General features: G+C 36.9%; 1 protein-coding gene across 1 annotated transcript in view; it reads left to right on the forward strand.

The window, feature by feature from the left end:
- Positions 1-993: 993 nt before the first annotated feature.
- NOL11 (nucleolar protein 11) overlaps positions 994-20,541 on the forward strand; it is a 36,610-nt gene continuing 17,062 nt past the window's right edge. The window contains exons 1-10 of the mRNA XM_074224759.1: positions 994-1,171; positions 5,984-6,097; positions 6,368-6,424; positions 7,896-8,044; positions 10,171-10,228; positions 10,460-10,598; positions 12,694-12,882; positions 14,714-14,790; positions 17,514-17,637; positions 18,084-18,193. Of these exons, the coding sequence (XP_074080860.1) occupies positions 1,031-1,171; positions 5,984-6,097; positions 6,368-6,424; positions 7,896-8,044; positions 10,171-10,228; positions 10,460-10,598; positions 12,694-12,882; positions 14,714-14,790; positions 17,514-17,637; positions 18,084-18,193 (1,158 nt within the window). The 5' untranslated portion in view covers positions 994-1,030. The remainder of the gene's footprint in view (positions 1,172-5,983; positions 6,098-6,367; positions 6,425-7,895; positions 8,045-10,170; positions 10,229-10,459; positions 10,599-12,693; positions 12,883-14,713; positions 14,791-17,513; positions 17,638-18,083; positions 18,194-20,541) is intronic.

A 20,541-nucleotide genomic window follows, 5' to 3' on the forward strand; every position in this document is an offset into this window, starting at 1 on the left:
AGGCAATGGGGTTAAGTGGTTTGCTCAAGATCAGCTTTGGGAAGAAGAAACCCTCCTGAAAATGCCTGGGCAGAAGGAGGCCATGAAAGGCAAGTCAGCCAAATGGTCTGAGTTAGAGAGGGGGTTGAAGAGGTGCCTGGAAGAGCAAGGGGCAGTTGGAATTCCTGTATCCACAAAGATGGTCCAGCAGGAGGCAAGAAGAATGGCTGATGAAAAAGAAGAGACTGGTTTCAACGGAGGACAGAACGATGCTTCAGGTTCATACGTTCATGCCAGACTTGCCCAGGGAGAGCTTGTGGTCAACCACAGACCAGAGCACAGGCAGGAGAGCAGGCAGAGCCCCTCCTAAGAGGGTGATTCTTTGTCATCAAACACAGATGAGGAATGGAAGGGAGGTTTTTAAATTTTTTTTTATTTATTTAAGGCAATGGGGTTAAGTGACTTGACCAAGGCCACACAGCTAGGTAATTAGGTGTCTGAGGCTGGATTTGAACTTAGGTCCTTTTGACACCAGGGCCTGCGCCCCACCTAGCTGCCCCTTGGATGGGATTTTTGACAGTGATGAGGAGTTGAATGAATTTTTCAATGAATAAAATCTGAATTCAACAATTTTCCATAAAACCTCTTTTTTTCCCTCAAAACTTAGGGCCCTCAAATTATGCGGAAATACGGTACTTCCGGCACAATCTGCATTTGAACCCAAGTCTTTCGGGGACCCTATCCCCTGCCCAGAACCCGCGGTCCACGCGTGTCCCCCGGCCCTTCGGGGGCCCTATCCCCCGCCCAGAACCCGCGGTCCACGCGTGTCCTCCGGCCCTTCGGGGGCCCTATCCCCCGCCCAGAACCCGCGGTCCACGCCGCGATGGGAAGGGGCTGGGGGAGGGGCAGGCCCGGGAACCGGGCGTCTCAAGTAAAACAGGCCTCCTTCCCCATCCACTAGAGGTCGCACCATTCGCCACACGCCCCTCCCCCTTGCCCCGTCCCTCAACTCTCGCGAGACGGAAGCGGAGCGAAGCCAGTTTCCTCTAAAATGGCGGCCCTGGAGGAGGATTTTACGCTGGGCGGGCTCGTGCCGGGCGCCGGCCTCGATGGCCTGCTCGGGGTCGAGCGCGGGCACAAAGCCGACCTGTTCCTGGTCACCGATCACGGCAGGACCGTCGTCCTCTACAAGGTGAGCGAGGCCCGCGGCGGGCGAGGCGGCGGCCGGGCTGGCCCGGGGCCCTCGGACTTGGCGTGCCTCGCGGGGGCTTCTGGGAAGGCAGCGGAGGGAAGAGCCGCGGCCGGGCCGGGCTCCACGCGGGGCCCGTGCGCCTCCGCCCTCGCCGCCTCCCTCCCTCCCTCCCTCCCGGGTTTCGGGCCAAAGCACGCCACGTGCCCGGCGAGCGGTAAACAAGAGTGCGCCGGCCACTGTGCTTGCAACCAGAATCGACTAAAGCGCTTCCCCCGGCCCGGGACGGGACGCCGGGGGCCTGGTTGTCCCGCTCCTCCCGCACCCCCACCCCACCCCCAATACCCGCCCCAGAAAGAAGCTGTCTCCCTGAAAGAGGCCAAACAGCCAGCGGGGACCTACATCCCCCCGCGGTTATTATTCGACTCCTTTGACCCTGATCATCGCCCTCAATACAGTGACATATTTGTAAATCGATGAGCGCGGTGTCTGGCCCTCGGACAGTATTGGCTAAAGCTTATTCCTCCACCCACGCCGGCGCCTCTCTCCTATCAGTGTGTTGTTTGTACATAGTTGTTTTCGTGCTGTCTTCCGTGTTAGATTGAGAGCTGCTTAGCGACAGGGGCAGTGTTTGCCTTTTTTTATATTCCCCCGACGGTGGCGATGAGCCCGGTGCCTTGGCATCTAGTAGCCACCTTATTAAGTGGCCTTTTTGAGTGGCGGCTAGGTGGCGCAGTGGATAAAGCACCGGCCCTGGAGTCAGGAGTGCCTGGGTTCAAATCCGACCTCAGACACTTAATAATGACCTAGCTGTGTGGCCCTGGGCAAGCCACTTAACCCCATTGCCTTGCAAAAACCTAAAAAAAGAAAAAAGTGCAGAATTTGATAGACATTTTTCAAATGTTACCAGAATATAGGTTTTGCTTGAACTAGGCAAACCTACACTTCTCACAGGATGAAAGGATTCAAAGGCAAATAATGCTTTTTTGTCTTACTTAGTAGTTGGATAACAACTTTCAGTACAGTCCCAGGCTCTTAGAACAGAAAAAAATAAGATTTAACAAGTATTTAAATCCCCACTAGTGCCAAATGCTGTGCTAAGTGTGTATAAGGATGCATAGGTTGGCACAAACAGGCTCTGCTTTCAAAGAACTGTGTACATATACGATAAGTATTTACAGCTGTAAACGGAAGATGATTTTAGAGAGAAGACATTAACAATGGTGGAAGAGAAGGCTAGGAGAGACCTTTTCTAGATGGTAGGGTTTGACCCGTTTTGAAGTAATCTAGGAGATGGAGGTCAGACAGGAAAGCAATACATATGGGAGAAAATCAGTGGGAAAGAATGGAAGTCAGTCTTTATAGTATATGAAAGTGAGTAGAAAAACTAGAAAGATGGCCAGGTAATGAAGGGCTTTTAAAAAACAAACAAAGGGGGCAGGTAGGTGGCACAGTGGATAGAGGACCGGCCCTGGAGTCAGGAGTACCTGAGTTAAAATCAGGCCCCAGACACTTAATAATTACCTAGCTGTGTGGCCTTGGGCAAGCCACTTAACCCCATTTACCTTGCAAAAACTAAAAAAAAAAAACTAAAAACTAAAAACCAAACAGAAGATTTTAAATTTGTTTCTGCAGGTGATAGGGAGTTACTCATGTTTTTTGACTGAGTGACCTGGTCAGACCCCAGTGCATTAGGAACATTATTTTGACAACTGAATGGTGGATGAACTTTGTATGTGGGAGAGACTTGAGTGAAGATCACTGTTAGTAGGCCTGACCTGAGGAGATGGGGCCTGCTCTAGAGCTATGTGGATGAAAATAAGGGGTCATACATTTGAGTTATGTGGGTAGAGGCTTGACAATAGATTAAATATGTGAGGTGAGTACAAATGAAGAGATGACACCAACGTTGAGATCCACAATAAATGGGAAGATGGTGTTGAATACTGTATACTCTCTGCTATCTAAGTTTTCATGATAGTCTTCTTTCCTGTTTCTCCTCCAACTTGGCTGACCACTCCTTATTCCCATAGTAATAAAGAAATTGGGAAGAAGAGAGACTTGGAGACAAGATAGTTCTGTTGAGTGTGAGATATCTTGTTTGAGATATCTAAAAGACAGTGGTGTTAGACTAGAGATTAAGACTTGGATAGATAAATTTGAGAATCATTTACACGGGGATGATTTATTTTAACCCAAAGGAATTGTTGAGATTTTCAAATGAAGTAGTATGGGGGGGGGGGAGAGGTTGTTTCAAAGTAGAGCTTTGTTTGGGGGAATAATCATGGTTTAGAGGGCATGCATGACTTCGAGGAAAATCCAGCAAAGGAGCTTAAGGAGGAGCAGTCAGCCAAGTTGGAGGAGAAACAGGAAAGAAGACTATCATGAAAACTTGGATAGCAGAGAGTATACAGGAGAAGAGGGAGATCAACAATTTCAAAGCTTCAGTGAAGTCAAGAAGGATGAGGATAGAGGAAAAAGGCGTTAAGTTTGGCAATTAAGAGATCATTGGTAACTTTGGAGAGGACAATTTCAGGTGAACTTCCAAGTTGGAAACCACTGAGAAGAAGGGAATTGAAGGCACTAATTCTTTTTTCAAAAAGTTTAGCCAGCGGAGTTGGACCTGGGTGCTCCTGGGCTCAAGGGCCAGTGCTCTGTCTCTGCCACCCAGCCGCCTCTACTATTATTACTATTTATTTTATTTTAGGTCTTTTTTTCTTTTTTCTTTTTTTTTTTGCTTTAAGCAGGGCTGTGGGGTTGGGGTGGCTTGCATGTCACACAGCTGGGTGATTGTTGGGTTTTTTCGGGGCCGAATATGGGCTTAGGTGCTCCTGCTTCCAGGGCTGGTGCTCCGTCCACTGCTCCACCTGGCCATACCTACAATTATTACTATTTTTTATTTTAATTTTTTTCTCTTCCCTTTACTTTATTGCTCAAGTGAGTCTATATTTTTTTGGGGAAGGGGGTATTTTGTTTACTCTTAAACAAGAATATTTTATTAATATTTTATTAAGGTATTTAAAAAGACATTGTACAAAAAGTTTAAACATGAAAGGAAAGTGAGACTTAAGTCAACAGGTACAGAGTGAAGTGTGGCAAACAATTTATTTTATGACCACAACATTGTAAAGGAAAACAACTTGAAGAGAGTTAAGATCTGATTGATGCAGATCACAACTCTAAAGACTGGTGATGAAACATGCAAACAAGCAAAGATAATCAAATTATAAGTACAGAAAGAGAAATTTTCAGGCATACTATTTGTTTAAAATTGGATGTTTTGAAGAAGGGGGGAAAAGATTTCAAAAAAAAGGAGAAATGTCAATAAAACATTTTATGAGTACACAAACTAGAAAGAAATTAGAGTTCATAGAAAGTCACCATTGGTGCTCATCAAATATATATTAAAGCATGCTTTTACAAAATAGATTCATAGTTTAATATATAATCCCCCTTTTATGATTTTAATTGTATATGGAAATGTTCATATTTGATGATGATTTTTTTTTGCAAAGCAGTGGAGTTAAGTGACTTGCCCAAGGTCACACAGCTAGGTAATTATTAAGTGTCTGAGACTGGATTTGAATTCAGGTTCTCCTGACTCCAGGGCAGGTGCTCTATCCACTGCCCCAACTAGCTGCCTGATGATGACTTTTTTAGTTCATAGTAAAATATTTTTTCAAAGGGAAGTGGAGAGCCTAAGCTGGATTCTGGAGACCTAAAGGGATATTGTTTACCATGTTGAACATATCCAGCCTTAAATGATTCCATCTTAAGTGGTTTTCTGCAGATTTAGAGGATATTTTGACCAGAAAAAAAAAAAACATCTCTTGCCTATCCCTGAAGGATTTACCATTGCAGCTTCTTTTTATCTTAGCTACTGGGGGAGGTGGGCTAGGGGGGTGGTGTGAGGGTATGTCTAAAACACCTTTTCACTTTCCATTGATTCCTCTCCCCTTTAAATGAGTACAGTTAAGAAAACTCAACCAACAGATTGACCATCCAGAAGTATTCACCTCATTTGGAGTTGGGAGGCATGTTTCATAGACAGTTCTCTGAAATCAAGACTGGTTATTCATTGTATTGGCAAAGTGTTCAGAAGCCTTTTAATTTTTTTATATTATTATAATATATGTAGTTATTATTGTTGTGCTTGCTTCCCCAAATTTCTCTCTAATAATACATTCACATGCTGCAGTTGTTCAGCTATCCTCTTTTAATGAAAACTCACTTTCATTTCATTTCTTCACTGCCTCATTAAATTCTTTGATCAGTGGTTTTATCTATATGAGACCTTTCCCTCTGTCTTTGATATCCATCAGTAATATTTTTGATGACTTAGCCAGAGGCTTAAGAGCTTTGGGGAATTTGGAAGGCAGAGTGAATTCTGTTTTGGAATAGTATGACTATCTCTAGCTATATGGCACCTATATAATGTACTAGCACTGGACTCAGTGTAGTTATGACTTCATTTGATCCTAATAAATAACCATGTGTGGTAGTTACTGTTATTATCCATATTTTTCAGTTGAAGAAACTGAACCAGTGACTTGGCTAGGGTACACAGCTAGTATAGTAGGTATCTACTTTTGAATTCAGGCCTTCCTGACTCTGTACTTTGCTACCAATTACTTCTATGTAAGTACTCTTTTGAATACTTACACTGTGTTCTTTAAACCTGGTCTAGTATGGATCAAAAGACTTATCTTTCATTATTATTGCTAATTTATGATATATTTTTTGATTATAAATATCTTTGCTTTAGAATTTTTGAATATTAATATTAAGATTGTATTTTTGTTTTGATTTAAATAGGTTTCAGATCAGAAACCACTGGGTTGCTGGTCAGTGAAGCAAGGTCAGACTATAACATGTCCAGCTGTGTGCAACTTTCAAACTGGTGAATATGTTGTTGTCCATGATGATAAGGTGGGATTTTTTTCCATTGATTTGTGTTAGTGGAGCCTTCATATAAGTAGTCCTAATTTAAATCAGTAATTTCTCTTACAACTAAAATGTCTCAAAGCAATTTTAGGAATATTCTTTTAACATTACCTTATATTCTTAAATTTTAATGAACTTATGCTAATGACATAACTAGCTGAGTTATGTCATTTTAATTGTTCAAATGTGTTAATTTATATATTTATGCTATAATTATCTAGTGGATGATATTCAATTATAAGTTTTCTATTTTAGGTTTTAAGAATATGGAAAAATGAAGATGTAAACTTGGATAAAGTGTTCAAAGCAACAGTAAGTTGAAGAATTAATAGCAGATATAATTGGACTATTTGGACATAATTTGGGCATTGCTGTTATTTCTACTTTTATATATCAAAACTCCACTAAGACTTTTGGGACAGTTGTATATGAGTTAACAAGAAGACAGTTCTACTTCAAGAGAAACCAGAAATATAAAGAGTTGAAGAAAAGTTTTGAGATGGAGCAAAGAACATACCCATATTGAATTCCTGTATGAGCATCTTCTGGTATAGAACCACTCTACTGATGTAGCTCAGCTATTGTAAATTAAAGTTGCCTGGAGCACTTGAGCGGTTGAATGAATTGCTCACTGTGTTTCAAAGGCAAGACTTGAGTCCTGGTCTTCTTACCCCTAGGCCAGCTCTGTGCTGTGCTTCTCTGCCTCTCAAATATGTGAATCCATGATATGTTATTCAGATAAAGGTAGAGAAATCTCCCAGTATTGAACTTGGTAGACCATTGGTTTGGTTCATGTAGAAATTTCTTAACTTTTACCTTAAGAGAATGTGTGGGGGCAGCAGTGGGTAGAGCACCAGCCCTGGAGTCAGGAGGACCTGAGTTCAAATCCAGCCTCAGACACTTAATTGCCTAGCTGTAACTTTGGGCAAGCCGCTTAACCCCAATTGTCTTAAATACATAAAAATTAAAATAAGTATACATGTATTTTGTGTGTGTGTGTGTGTGTGTCTCAAACTATATCAAGAGACAAGGGGATGAAGAATCAGGGTTTGTCTTGTCATTGAATCTCTTGGGCAAATCACTTAATTTCTATTTATTCAGCTATAAAATGAAGGGGTTGAGCTCTGTGGTTCATTTTTACTCTGAAAATTAGTTGGTTTGAAATATTAATTTCTGAATTTAATCATTTATATAGGTTATGTGAATTAACTTTCTTTGCAAGTATTCTGTTGAGTTAAACATTGTTTTTGAGTCAATGAACATAGTTATTGATTCATATTTGCTGTAATCTCTGATCACATTACTGTTGATGGGTTGACTTTTTCCTCATCAGAGAATAATTCTGGACCCAGTTTTTTTTTAATTGATAATTAGCAATATAATCTTAGGCAAATTATAAAACTTCATTTGATTTTGATTATTTAGTCATAAAATGAAGGAACACAGAAGACAATGCTGTTTCACTTATTTTAAACTAAATATGGGATTCTTTGTGTTCTTTTCTGCAGTTTTGCAAGTCTTTTTTTTTTCTGAAGCATTCCTTGTAAAGGAATATGACTTGTGACTTATTTAATTCCTGTTGTCATTTATTGGTTATAGGGTTGAAACTATAATGCCACATATTTGTGATTCAGAGATAGTTGAAGTGTAGCTATAAGCTTACAAAAGTTACTTGTAATCATATTAATTTCAGGAAGTAATATTGGTTAATTCTGAATTAATTTTGTATTCTCCACTTTAAATTTGTTTGGAATAAAATTAAAATACATTGTTTTTCCTGCAGCTGTCTGCTGATGTATACAGGATTCATTCATTACAAAATACTGAACCACTTGTGTTATTCAGAGAAGGTGCTGTTCGAAGTCTAGATGTTTTGCTTGCAGAGCCCCAACAAAAAATTGAAGCTGTAATCTCAGATGAAGAAGTTATTAAGTAAGTTGTAGCACATCCCAAACAATTTTTAATCAAATCAGATACACTTCAACAGCTATTCTGAAAGGCATCTTTTTTCCATTTTTAAGTCTTATTTCTCTCAGTATATTGGCCATCATTTTAGATCTTTAATTTTGTTACCTTTAACACTTCCATTTCTTCACACCTGCGGCCACCAGAAGAGGTTCTTTTGTAGAGGTTGATAACCTGGTGCTATTCATATTATCCAAACATCAGTTTCCTAGTGCCTTTTAATTCAAATGCTGAACTCCCATGAATTTCAAAGTTCTTCAAAGGAGTTCTGCCCCACAGCATCTGGTGGCTATTTACAAATGAAATTTGGTGAAACTGGAGGGCTTTTTAAATCTCGACCCAAGCTGGAAAGTTACCATATGTTGGCATCTGGGGGAGCTGGCTTCAAGTTTGTCTTGATTCCTTGATTCTAAGGCCTCTAATACAGTAGAGACTTCCGATGGGAGAAAAAACATTGCTATCTCTACAGATTTGTGATGATGAGTACAACCTCCCTTTATGCCTAAGATTTAACAGTGTAGTTCATTTCTAGTTCTTTAAATTCAGTGATACAACATTGAAACCACTACCTTTTTTGTTCTGTCTCCTCACCTAGATTTTCAATCAATGCTGAAATACTAGAAATACTAGCAACTAATTTGACTTCAGAGTTTATAACGAATTCTCTTGAATATTCCTAATGGTAGCATATTTTTTTAGACTTATAAACAGGTTCTGGAGATGATTCCATATGATTATGAAAATGTTTTGGAGAAGTGGCAAATAGATATATAGAAATTGCTAGACAGACAGGCGGTTTCCAATACATTAAAAATGCATATACCCAGAACTTCAAGTTACTATTATTCTTCCAAGTTAACATGTTGTGTGTGTACATGTGTATGTGTATATACATACACACACCCATCTCTTTATTTCAGTCATACCTCAGATCCTACATGCTATTCATATAGAAAGAAGTATAATTGAGAAAGTATTACATTGGGAACCAGAGGACTGAGTTTAGATATCACCTCTGTCACTACTTGTGTGACCTGGGACATGCTATTTAACTTCTCTGTCCTCTTATTTCCTCATTAGTAAAGTAAGGAAATTGGATTGTTTGGTTTTTAAGGTTCCTTTCAACATAATTGCCAAAGCATAGATAGATGACTGCCTATATTTTTCATTCTGCATGTGTGAATTCCATATATTTTGAGGGAACTCCATATATTTTCCCATAGCTTTTTTTTTTTGTAAGGCAATGGGGTTAAGTGGCTTGCCCAAGGCCACATGTCTAGGTAATTATTGAATGCCTGAGGCTGGATTTGAACTCAGGTATTCCTGACTCCAGGGCTGGTGCTCTATCCACTGTACCACCTAGGTGCCCCTTGCTATCACTTTCAAGATCTGAAGAGATAGTGTTATCTAGATTGTGGTTGGAATGATAAGGAAAAGAGAACCCAATCAGAGACCCTAGAAAAGCTTTCATTGTACATATAATTAATATAAATTGAAAATTTAAAGTAAAAGCAAAATGTTCTTAAAATTTTGTTGATGCTGATTTTTTTAACCATTTAAAAAAAGACAATAGAAGGAGCATTAAATTAGAAATTAGCTATCTTGGATTCTAGTCCCTCATATTCTAACTAATGGAACTGAACAAATCATAAGAATCTCCAAGATCCCTTCAAATTCTGAATCTACTATCTAGTCTATCCTAGCTTAGGTCCCTAATTTTACAGGGGAGGAAATTGAACCAGAAAGGTTAAGTGAATTCACTTAATTTAGATTTCAGTTTAAACTATGTACTCATCATCATACAGATGCTTCTTTGACTCAAGTCAGTACTTTTTCCATTAGAAAGGTATTTAGCTTCTCGTCTTAGTTTTCTCTAACACTCCTAAAAGGATTAGATTTCATTTCTAGTTCTTAAAATTCTGTGATATAACATTGAAAACAAAATTAAAGTGTATATTAATATGTATTTTAGCATTTTTAGAGTCCTTTCTATCAGGATCTAGTTTTTCTTGAGCATTCTTGAAGTGCTCAAGGAAATTTACTGTGCCTTAATGAATGCATGTATTTCTTTAAAATTGCCATTTTATTTTCAGATGGACAAAACTTTTCTTGGACTCTAATCAACCTGTTTTAATATTTGTTACAGAAAAGGTAAGTGTGTCCTCAATGAATTCTTGGCCTATATTGTCAATTGCAGAGAAACCTATAGAGAGACTTAACTTGATAAAAGAAGAATGTATTTTGAAGATTAAGTCAGAAGATAATTGTATTTGATTCCTTGAATTAACTACTACTTAAATTTTCAAATGCAATTTTAATTAATGCAATTTGTTAAACTTTTGATAATTCTATGAATGAAACAATACTATCTTTCTTTTGTAGCATGGAAATTATTTTGTGTATATGCAAGTATTTAACCCACATAATTTATACAAATATACCCTTTTACCTGGAGAAGAGAATGTTTCACTGAGTTTTGCTGCATCTGTGAATGGAAGATTAATCACTTTACTATGTTTAAGTAAGTTATTTTTTTAAACTTTTAAAATAAGAACTTTTTTCTATTTAAAAAAATTTAAACCTTTTGTTGTTACTTCATATTCTCCTCTGAATGTATATCCCTTCCTTTCTTCCAATAAAGACAAAAAGAGAAAGTAATAAACAAATTCCATGTTATACTAAGAATTATATATAGGAAAACAAAAACTATCTTATTTCTCTTCTTCCCCTGCTCCTTGCTCCTTACACAAGTTATGGGGAGGCACAATGGAGAAAAACAGCAGTTCAGCAAAAATTAGCCACCTAATAGTATATGCAACATTCTGTATTCCCTCTGTCTTCCTTAGGTTCTGAGCAGCTATGCCAATAGGGTACAAATTATAGTAGTAGACCATACTAAAATGGAAAGGCTTTAGGTAAGAAACAATTGGCCTAAAAAGTCAGAGCACTGTATTTATGTCATCTGAGGAACCAATTATATAAGTCTAAATAAACTTGTTATTAAAAAACTGACCAGAGCAACACAGTGAAATTTTGTAAAACATAGAGCAGTTGTCATCTGCATACTAATGAAATTAGCCATATTTCAAAGTATTGTAAGAAGTATTGGTTAGCATGTCAAAATAAGTTAAATTTATGACATAATGGAATTTGTATAGGTTTATAAGTTACACATTTTTCTATCACTCTTTCTCCCATCCTCCCTCCCCTTGGCAGCAAGCAGTCTGGTAAAAGTTGTACAATGTCCATTTGTGTTTAACATTTACTTATTAGTCATTTTGTGTAAGGGGAATTAGGTCTTAAGGAAAAGAAAGAAAATTATAAGTTAGGAAGGAAAAAATAAGAGAAGTTTTAAAAAATTGAACATAGAATGCATTTAGATTCTATGGGTGTTTTTGGTTTTTTCTCCCTCTGGATGTGGATGGCATTGTCAATAATAGATCTCCTAGATTTCTGAACTGCTGAAACAAGCTACATCCATCATAGTTGACTAACCCTAATGTTGTTGTTACTGTGGGTGGTGTTCTCTTGGTTCTGCTCCCTTCACTCACAATCTGTTCATATAATTCTTTTCAGGCTTCTATGAAGGCTGGCCACTCATGGTTTCTTATAGAACAATAGTACTCCATAAACATAATATAACATGTTCAGCCATTCCCTAATTGATGGACATCTCCTCAATCTCCAGTTCTTGCCACTACAAAAAGAGTGACTATAAATATTTTTTAGCATGAGGGACTTTTCCCTTTTTTTTTTTTTTTTATGATTTCTTTTGGATATAGGCCTAGTGTTGGTATTGCTGGGTCAAAGGGTATGATCACTTTAATTGGTCTTTGGGCATGGTTCCAAATTGCTCTCCAGAATGGTTGGCTCAGTTGTTATTTGAGATTTTCTTGGCAAACATACTGAGTGATTTACCATTTCCTTCAACTCATTTTACAGATAAGGAAACTGAGATGCACAGGGTTAAGTGACTTGCCCAGGGTTGCATAGCTAGTGAGTTCACATTTGAACATAGAAAGATGACTTTAAACCTAGTTTACTGCTACCTAACTTGGTATCTGTTAATGCTTTTTATTATAAGGGAATCCTCTTTGGAGTTCATTTTATGTAATTTAGGTGCATATTTAGATATTTTTAAAATGGTTATTATAAAAGCTTCTTTTTAATATATCTATCTGCATACATGACATTAATGATCTTATCTGTGATTTCTTTGATACTGAGTTCTTGGCCACGAAAGTAGCCCCTAGTGAATTAGCATTATTTCCACTGGTGAAATGCTGTTATACAAGTTGAAAGCAAGAATATTTTGCATTTTCTTTTCTTTCTCTTTCTTTCTTTCTTTCTTCTCTTCTCTTTTTTCTCTTTCTCATTTTCTCTTTGGCACTTCCTCCTCTTTTTTTTCTTCTCTTTGAGTTAAAAAAATTTTGCTAGACAAGCAACTGAAAGTTTGATTTAAAAAAAAATTTCAAGTTACTAGACCTGCAGTTTTTTTGAATTATTCATTTGATTAAATTGTATTGGTATGCTGGTAGTTACAATTTTGAGAAGGGAAGAAACTTTCCTCCTATTCCCCTCAGTAATAAACACAAAACCCTTTTTATTTCCAATAGGCTGTAATGGGTGTATATATGAAACCATGATACCATTAAATCAAGATAAACCTGAAGAGAAAAAAGAATTGGTCACATCCCTCTTACTCAAGACTTATATATCTTGCAATGTTTTAAAGGGTGTTTCATTTGCCATCCTTGATAAGGATCATGTAGCAATCATGGGAACTTCACTCAAGACTCCTAAAGGTAACTGTCCCTTGTTTGTCATCAAGCTCTGTTCATTCAAAATGTCTTTTGTAAATGAAAGGACTCAGTATACCACATCCCCACTACTACTTGGGTTATGTCACATATGGGTTTTTTAGTAGACTCCCTAATTCATCTTTCTCCATACGGCTTCATAAAACATTAAAAAGAACCCAAAGCACATCTCTCTCTTGCTCAAAACCTTAATTCCTCATTATCTTTGTTAAAGTTTCCCTTTACTTACTTTGAGATACTGATATTTCTGTACTGCCCCACACATGCCACGTCCCCCACCCCCCACCACCTTCCTTTAACCCTTGTAGCAGTTGATATATTGTAAGGGAGGTGAGGTCCATTGCTTTTGGATCCAACAGTCTTCCCAGTGGCAAAGGCTTGTGCAGATAAGAACCACTTAGTTTAAACTTGAAATTTGATTATTTCTTGTCATGTATTTTAGGAGGAGAGGAGGGCTTCTTTATTAGCAACCCTCAGTCTCAAACACTAGATAAACAGATTGCTTCAGAGCTGTCCTCAGAGATTTGGGTGAAATTTTTTTCTGTAGGTCTTCTGTATAATTTTGGTCCCAACCTGCATAAGTCAACTTAACCTCCTTTTAATCTACATGTCTCTTTTTTTCACCCAAGATAATTCTTTGCTTTTTTATTACAAAAGTATATTGTTCACATTTTGCCACCCAAAACCAAAATACTACCTTTTCTTCAAGGACAAATAAGTTTATCTTTCAATTGTCTACATTCCCTTCTTTCTGTGATATAATATTCATGTTTTAGCACTTATTTTGTCATTTTAATAGAATCAAACGTTTAGAACTCGAGGACATCAAAGATCATTTAATCCAAGCCCTTCATTTTTAAAATAAGGTAACAGGCTCAGAGAAATTCTGTGAATTGCCTGCAGTCACATAGTGAACTGGGATTAAAATCCAGGCACTAATTTTTATTGTTGTTTTACTGTCTGTAACTCAGCATATCCAAAACAGGATTTGCCCTTCTTCTCAAATCCATCCTTCAGCTACACCTTTTCATTGTTGTTAAGATGACTCTGATGTCATCCTCAGATCCTCACTTAACCCACATATCCAACCCACTGCCATATTTTGTTTCTATCTACACAACAACTTTTGTGTAATTCCCTTTCCCTTTGTTCACTTTTGTTGAGGCCCTCATGATCTGTTGCTTGACTCTTGTCTGCCTCTAATCTCTTCCATTCTAGTTCATCCTCCAAATTGATTTTCCTAAAGTGCAGGTTTTTTCCCCCTTTATCCCCTTTCTCTCATTCCCTCCTCAGTTAACTCCAGTAGCTTCAAAAAGGTCACTTAGTATCAAATAAAAACTGATATTTTTGGTATTTAAAGCTCTCTATAATCTCCCCAATATCTTTCCATTTTTATACTTGATTTCCCTCACAGATTATACATTCCAGTCATCCAAACCTACTTTCTGTTCCTAACACACATCATCTCCCATCTTCTCTTTCCCTATGTCAGGAATATTATCTCTCCTCAGTCTTAATGAGCACATGAATGCTTTGATATTTTAAGAATTATTGTGACTAAACTCATACATATAGGTGGATAGTCAGATAGATATAAAACTAATAAGGGATTAAGAAAAATTATTGATACAAGTTTGGAACATTTTATAAGAAAAATTAAAAATAATTCTGTATTTTTACTATAATGTCTAGTGGCACTAAAAATTTGTATTTTTATTTAGTAGACTGCTAACTCATTTAGTAGATTTCCTAACTCATGTTGTGAATGAAAAACTCTTAACTACTCTTATTCTAATACCATGTTTCTGCTTCATAGAAAGCATTTCTATTTGGAATATAAAATTCCAAACGTTACAGACTTCAAAGGAATTACCACAGGGGACCAGTGGTCAAGTAAGTTATTTTATAATCTTTTCTGGTTTATTGGGGAAAAAAAAAGATTAGTTTGATAATATGCCTATAAGAATCAATGTGGTATAATATATAGAGAGGGTCAGTCTTAGAGTCAGGAAGAGCTTTGTGACCATATGGCAAGTTATTTAACCTGTCACTGTCTCAAGCAACTCTAAGATTTTAAATTGCAGACAAATTGTTAATCTACATGCATGCAATTTCTACACAGGAATTCATCAACACTGGAAATAACCAGATCTGACTCCTTAAAATCGCCTTTACTTATTCCATACTGCAATTTCATTAATGTAATTCCTTAAATAATATATCACACAGTTCATCCATCTCCTGTAATCTGGTAGTAAGTTTCTCCAGCTTGATTAGGTTGGTCCTTGGAAGATCAAAATAACCAGTTTCTCAGACTCTATTTGAAACTTTTATAGTTTCTTCCAATGTTCCCTCTTATCTTCAAACACAATGATGCATCAGAGTAAAAATTTGCTTGTGGCCAGGAAATCTTGAGCTACTGATAATAAGAAACTAGAAAAATATTCCTGCCTGAAAGCTTTTCAGTTTATGTAAATTACTTAATATTTGACATGGTTGAAAAATTTCAAAGTCTGTCAGACACATTTTTTTAATCAGCTCTACAGCTTAGGGCAGGGAGAGGTTCTAGTTGACCTACTGAGTTCCTTTATCAACTAGATAATAAAAGCAATTTTCTTTTCATACATAGAGTATAAAAGTAAAAATTAAAGACTATCAGTCTTTATTGTAAGCTATTAGTAATTAGGAGAAAAGAAAAGCTATATTCCATACAACAGGAGATATTAGGATAGATTTGCATTTGCTTGATAGGATTGTGTAGCATTTTATGATATTTGTCCCAGTGATGAGAAACAATGGTGATAAATTCAGAGCTGCAACCAGCAGTTTGGATTCTTTTTTTTTTTTTTTTTTAATTTTATTTTTCCAATTACATGCAATGGTAGTTTTTCAACATTCATCCATTTGCACATTTATGAGTTCCTTATTTTTCTTTCACCCTCTCTTCCCCCTCCCCATGGCAGTAAACAGTCTGATAAAAGTTGTTCATTGTGTGCTTTGGGGGGGGGGGGGGCGGGGTTAGGCAGTAGAGTTAAGTGACTTGCCCAGGCTCACACAACTTAGGTAATTATTAAGTGTCTTGAGGCCAGATTTGAACTCAGGTACTCCTGACTCTAGGGCCAGTGCTCTATCCACTGTGCCACCTAGCTGCTCCATCAGTATGTACTTTTAAAAGTATAATAGAATAATATGATAGCTGGTCTCAATAATTTAAGTAGGGTATCTCTGAGATGATATTCACCCCAACTAAAGACCAGTTGAAGCTTTTATTTTGATTGAGTTCACTCATTACTTAAAATTTAAGATGTCTAAAAAGAATTTAATTTACTAAGTGTATGAATCATGGTAGAAGGCATTCATGATTTATCTTTGGATATAGAAAGCCAAACAGAAATATAAGACACAAATTTGCTATTTACATGTTTAAGTCTAGACTTTAAAACCAGAATTTTATCTTTTAAATGAACATAACCTGGGGCGACTCAGACACTTAAAAATTACCTAGCTGTGTGGCCTTGGGCAAGCCACTTAACCCCATTTGGCTTGCAAAAAAATAAAAACTAAAAAAAATGAACATAACCTGTGATTTGATCTTCCAATCTTTTGTATTGTAAATTATAATCTAAGACTGTTATTTTACTCTTTAGTGAACTTAAACATTTTTCTTTGTCTCCCTGATAAACTTAAAAGTTCTCAAAAGCATGTAAAGGGCTAATCAAAAATATTAGAATTATAACATTTGAATGATGACAGTAACTTGGGAGTAAGCACTGTAGTTGAAGAATGAGGCCAGAGTTTCTGTGAATATAATTTTGAAACTATCCTTAAAATTAACTCAGCTCATTTTTTTGTTTTTTTCTTGCTCAGGCCTTTTTTCTTTTGTTTTGATTCTTCATACACAATATGAACTGATATGGAAATATGTTTAACATGATTTACATGTGTAATCTATATCAGCTTGTTTTCTGTCTTGGGGAGAGAGGAAGAAAAATTTGGAACTCAAAATCTTAAAAAAAAGAATGTTAAAAATTATATATAATTGGAAATAAAATATTTTTAAGAAAGAATTGAAATTTTTACATTAGTCAGATTTTGCACAAGTCAAAGGTGTTGTACATTCTTAAGGTGAATCATTTGTATGTTGGCATTGCCTTAAAACCTCAGCCATTGCTTGGTAAGTGCAATGTCTGGGAGATTTCCCTGTATTCTGAAATATTGTGTAGTACCCTATAGATATAGTAAATCATAGTAAATCGTTAACATTTACAAAGCACAGTAATAAGGTTTACACTATACTTTATATATGCTAGATCTTCACAACAATTTTATGAAGAAAGGGCCCTTATTCTCATTTTGCAAATGAGAATTACAGTGTATCTGGTGCAAGAGTCAGACTCAGGTCTTTCTCACTCTTCTGGATAGGGTTTGATATCTTACATGCACTAACTGCTCTTTCATGTAAGTCTTGGATGGGCTTTGCCTTGTCCTCTTCCAAGAGCACATACTTGATATCGGTAAATGTTTGTCAAGCTAAATTGTCAGACTTTAATGATGTAAATTTTAAAAGAATACTAATGGAATTGCATAAAATATTTTGTTTGCTTTTTATTTAATAGCTCTGGTGTTATGGGGGTAAATTGTTTATGCTACATGGAAAGTTTTTGACTGTGATTCCATTTAAATGTGAAATATCATCATTAGCGGCTTCTCTGGGAAAACTCAAGCATGTTCAAGCTCCAGGTATGAGTTGTTATATCTATGTAAATATGCATTTTTCTTGGTGCTACTCTGATATACTGATTCTCATAGCTTCCCTGTAGGTCGTGCATCTATTTTTGGTATTTGTTATTAAAAGTAGAAACTTTCAGGAAGAGCTTTGCTCCTAAAAAAGCCCATGACCAGGGCCAATAGGAAACTCCCAAGTCTAGGTTGATACTGACTCTGTGGTTGTCTCATGGACCTCATAGTTGCAGAATCATACATACATATTCTTAAATTTATGGGCTTTCATTGTACATTGTACATAATTTGATTTGCTCTTATTCTATGGGGCAAAGTCACTAAAAGGAATTGTTAGTCTCTATAAATTGTTGGTTTTTGTTTTGTCAAGGGATTGCAGATATAAATTAATATAAAATGAAAATAGAAGGTAGGATTATTACAAAAACTGATTTGTGTCTTCATAGGTACCCAAACTGTGTCCCACTTTGTAAACTGGGGAACATTTCAAGGAGATGGACTTGAATCACAAGACTCAAATAATTTAGCACCCCTTAAAGGACAGTCGAGGAGAAGTGTAAGTTAGAGTTTTTATTAAAGTATCATTGTCCAGTATAAAATTCCAATGAAGAAAGATAACCAGAAGATCATTATCTCAGCATTCTTTTAAAATTCAGTAATCCTGGGGCGGCTAGGTGGCGCAGTGGATAAAGCACTGGCCCTGGAGTCAGGAGTACCTGGGTTCAAATTCTGTCTCAAACACTTAATAATTACCTAGCTGTGTGGCCTTAGGCAAGCCACTTAACCCCATTTGCCTTGCAAAAACCTTAAAAAAAAATTCAGTAATCCTTTATGCATCAGTCCACCAAACATTTAGCAAGTACCTTACCTGTTTAGGTGTTGTATACAAAGGCAAAACTGAAATGGATTCTTATCAGTGCTAGGAAATTTGGTCTAAAGCACAATCTTGCACAGCAGTATGACATAGTGGAAAGAAAAGTATGTGTGGTACCATGTCAGAGGGTACCATGTCTGGGGGCCCGGAGCTAGACACAGTTGCCCACATAAAGGCTGAGAGGTAAAGAGCACAGTAGAACTCTCACCTTCTTATTTTGGGAAACTTTCTTAATTCAGTCCTAGATCACATTACCTTTTTTAGTTGTCACATTGCACTGCTAACTTACATATTAAGCTTGCAGTCCAACAAATTGCTGTTTAACCATATACCTTCCTCATCTTATGCCTGTGAAGATGGTTTGGGTTTTTTTTTTTGTACCAAGGCACAAGACTTTACTCCTCATTATTGAATTTCATCTTACCAGGATCAATTCAGTACTCCAGTTCATTAGTCTCTGTATACTAACTCTGTCATATCTAGTGTGTTAACTGTTATTTCTAGCTTTGTGCTATCTGTGATAGTCATGCCATTTATATTTTTATCCAACTTATTAACATTATAATGAATGTTATAATTATAATGAATGTACAGTCTAAGCATCTACTCCACTGGAAACCACCTGAGATATTGACATTGAACCATTAACAAATTAACTCTTTTCCACCATCCAGTTTTGAACTTCTTTGTATCTATCTCTTTCATAAGAATAATATGAGATAATTTTTAACAAAAGCTTTGCCAAAATTCCCCTCAACCAGTTTTTTTGTTCTTTCAGAACCCTGACATGATCTGTTTGGTGAAACCAGACTGGCTCTTTAATCACTGTTTCCTTTACTCTTTAATGTTCTATTCTAAAATTTCCCTAGAATTCTGAATCAAAATCAAGCTCTCTGGTCTAGAATTTACAGTCCCTCACCAGACCTGTGATATAGTCTGTTTTCCCAGCATTTTAAGTATTACATGCAGTGGCTTAGCAGTCTCATCTGTCAATTCTTTCAGTTTTGGACTAGGTGACTTTCTTACTTCTTTCTTACTTCTACAGACAAATTAATTCTCAACTCCCTGTTAACCATTTTTGTTTTGCAAAGTTTGTTCTCCCTGGAAAAAGAAAACAGAAAAAATTAACTGTTAACAGCTCTGTCTTTTTATTTATATAGCAACAGTTGATCTCATAAGATCAGTTGAGATTTATCAGGTTAAATGACTAAAGGTTCTAGACATTGACCTTGGAGAAAAGTCTCTTTTTAGGGAATGGAACTTATCAAAAGAAACTGAGAGGAGTGGGGAGACAGATAGTGAGACTGGTAGGATAAGAATTCAGAGAGCAGCAGTGTCAGAAAAACCAAGAGAAGAAAAAATATCCTGCTCAGCCATATAGACAGACATATTAGAAGCTTTAAAGAGGTCAGGGAATGAGAATTGAGAAGATTATAAGAATTTTCAATTTAAAAATTACTAGTATCCTTAAAACAATTTTATTGGAATGGTGAGATTGGAAGTCAGATAATAAAATGTTGAGATGTCAGTGACAGGTGAGAAATGTAAGTGCCATTTTCCTATTTTGGTTTCAAAGAGAGGAGATAGGACTTGGAGTCAGGAGTACTGGTTTCAAATCTCAGACACTTAATAATTACCTAGCTTTGTGGCCTTGGGCAAGCCACTTAACCCCATCTGCTAAGTTGTTGATTCTTTGTTCTTAGAAAGGACCAATGGCATCCCAAGTATGATGTCTTAACTTGTATGAGTATTGGATAATAAATAAGGGGGAGTTGTGCAACACCCTCAGCAAAGGAGGAAAAAAAATGGAATTTTTTGAGTGATTTGGGATTTAGAAGGGGTGAGAAGAGGGAACTCTTATCAAGTGGATTACCCTAGTTTCTTGGTAAAGTATGATGTGAAACCCTTTGCTGAGGAAGTATTAGGGAAAGGTTCATATGGCTTGGAGAAAGAGGAGATGGTTTGGAATAGATTTTCTGTGGAATGAATTAATGAAGGAATTAAAATCATTTATTAAGGCTGTGCTAATT

This window comes from Macrotis lagotis, chromosome 2, assembly GCF_037893015.1.
Source record: "Macrotis lagotis isolate mMagLag1 chromosome 2, bilby.v1.9.chrom.fasta, whole genome shotgun sequence".
Classification (NCBI taxonomy): Eukaryota; Metazoa; Chordata; class Mammalia; order Peramelemorphia; family Peramelidae; genus Macrotis; species Macrotis lagotis.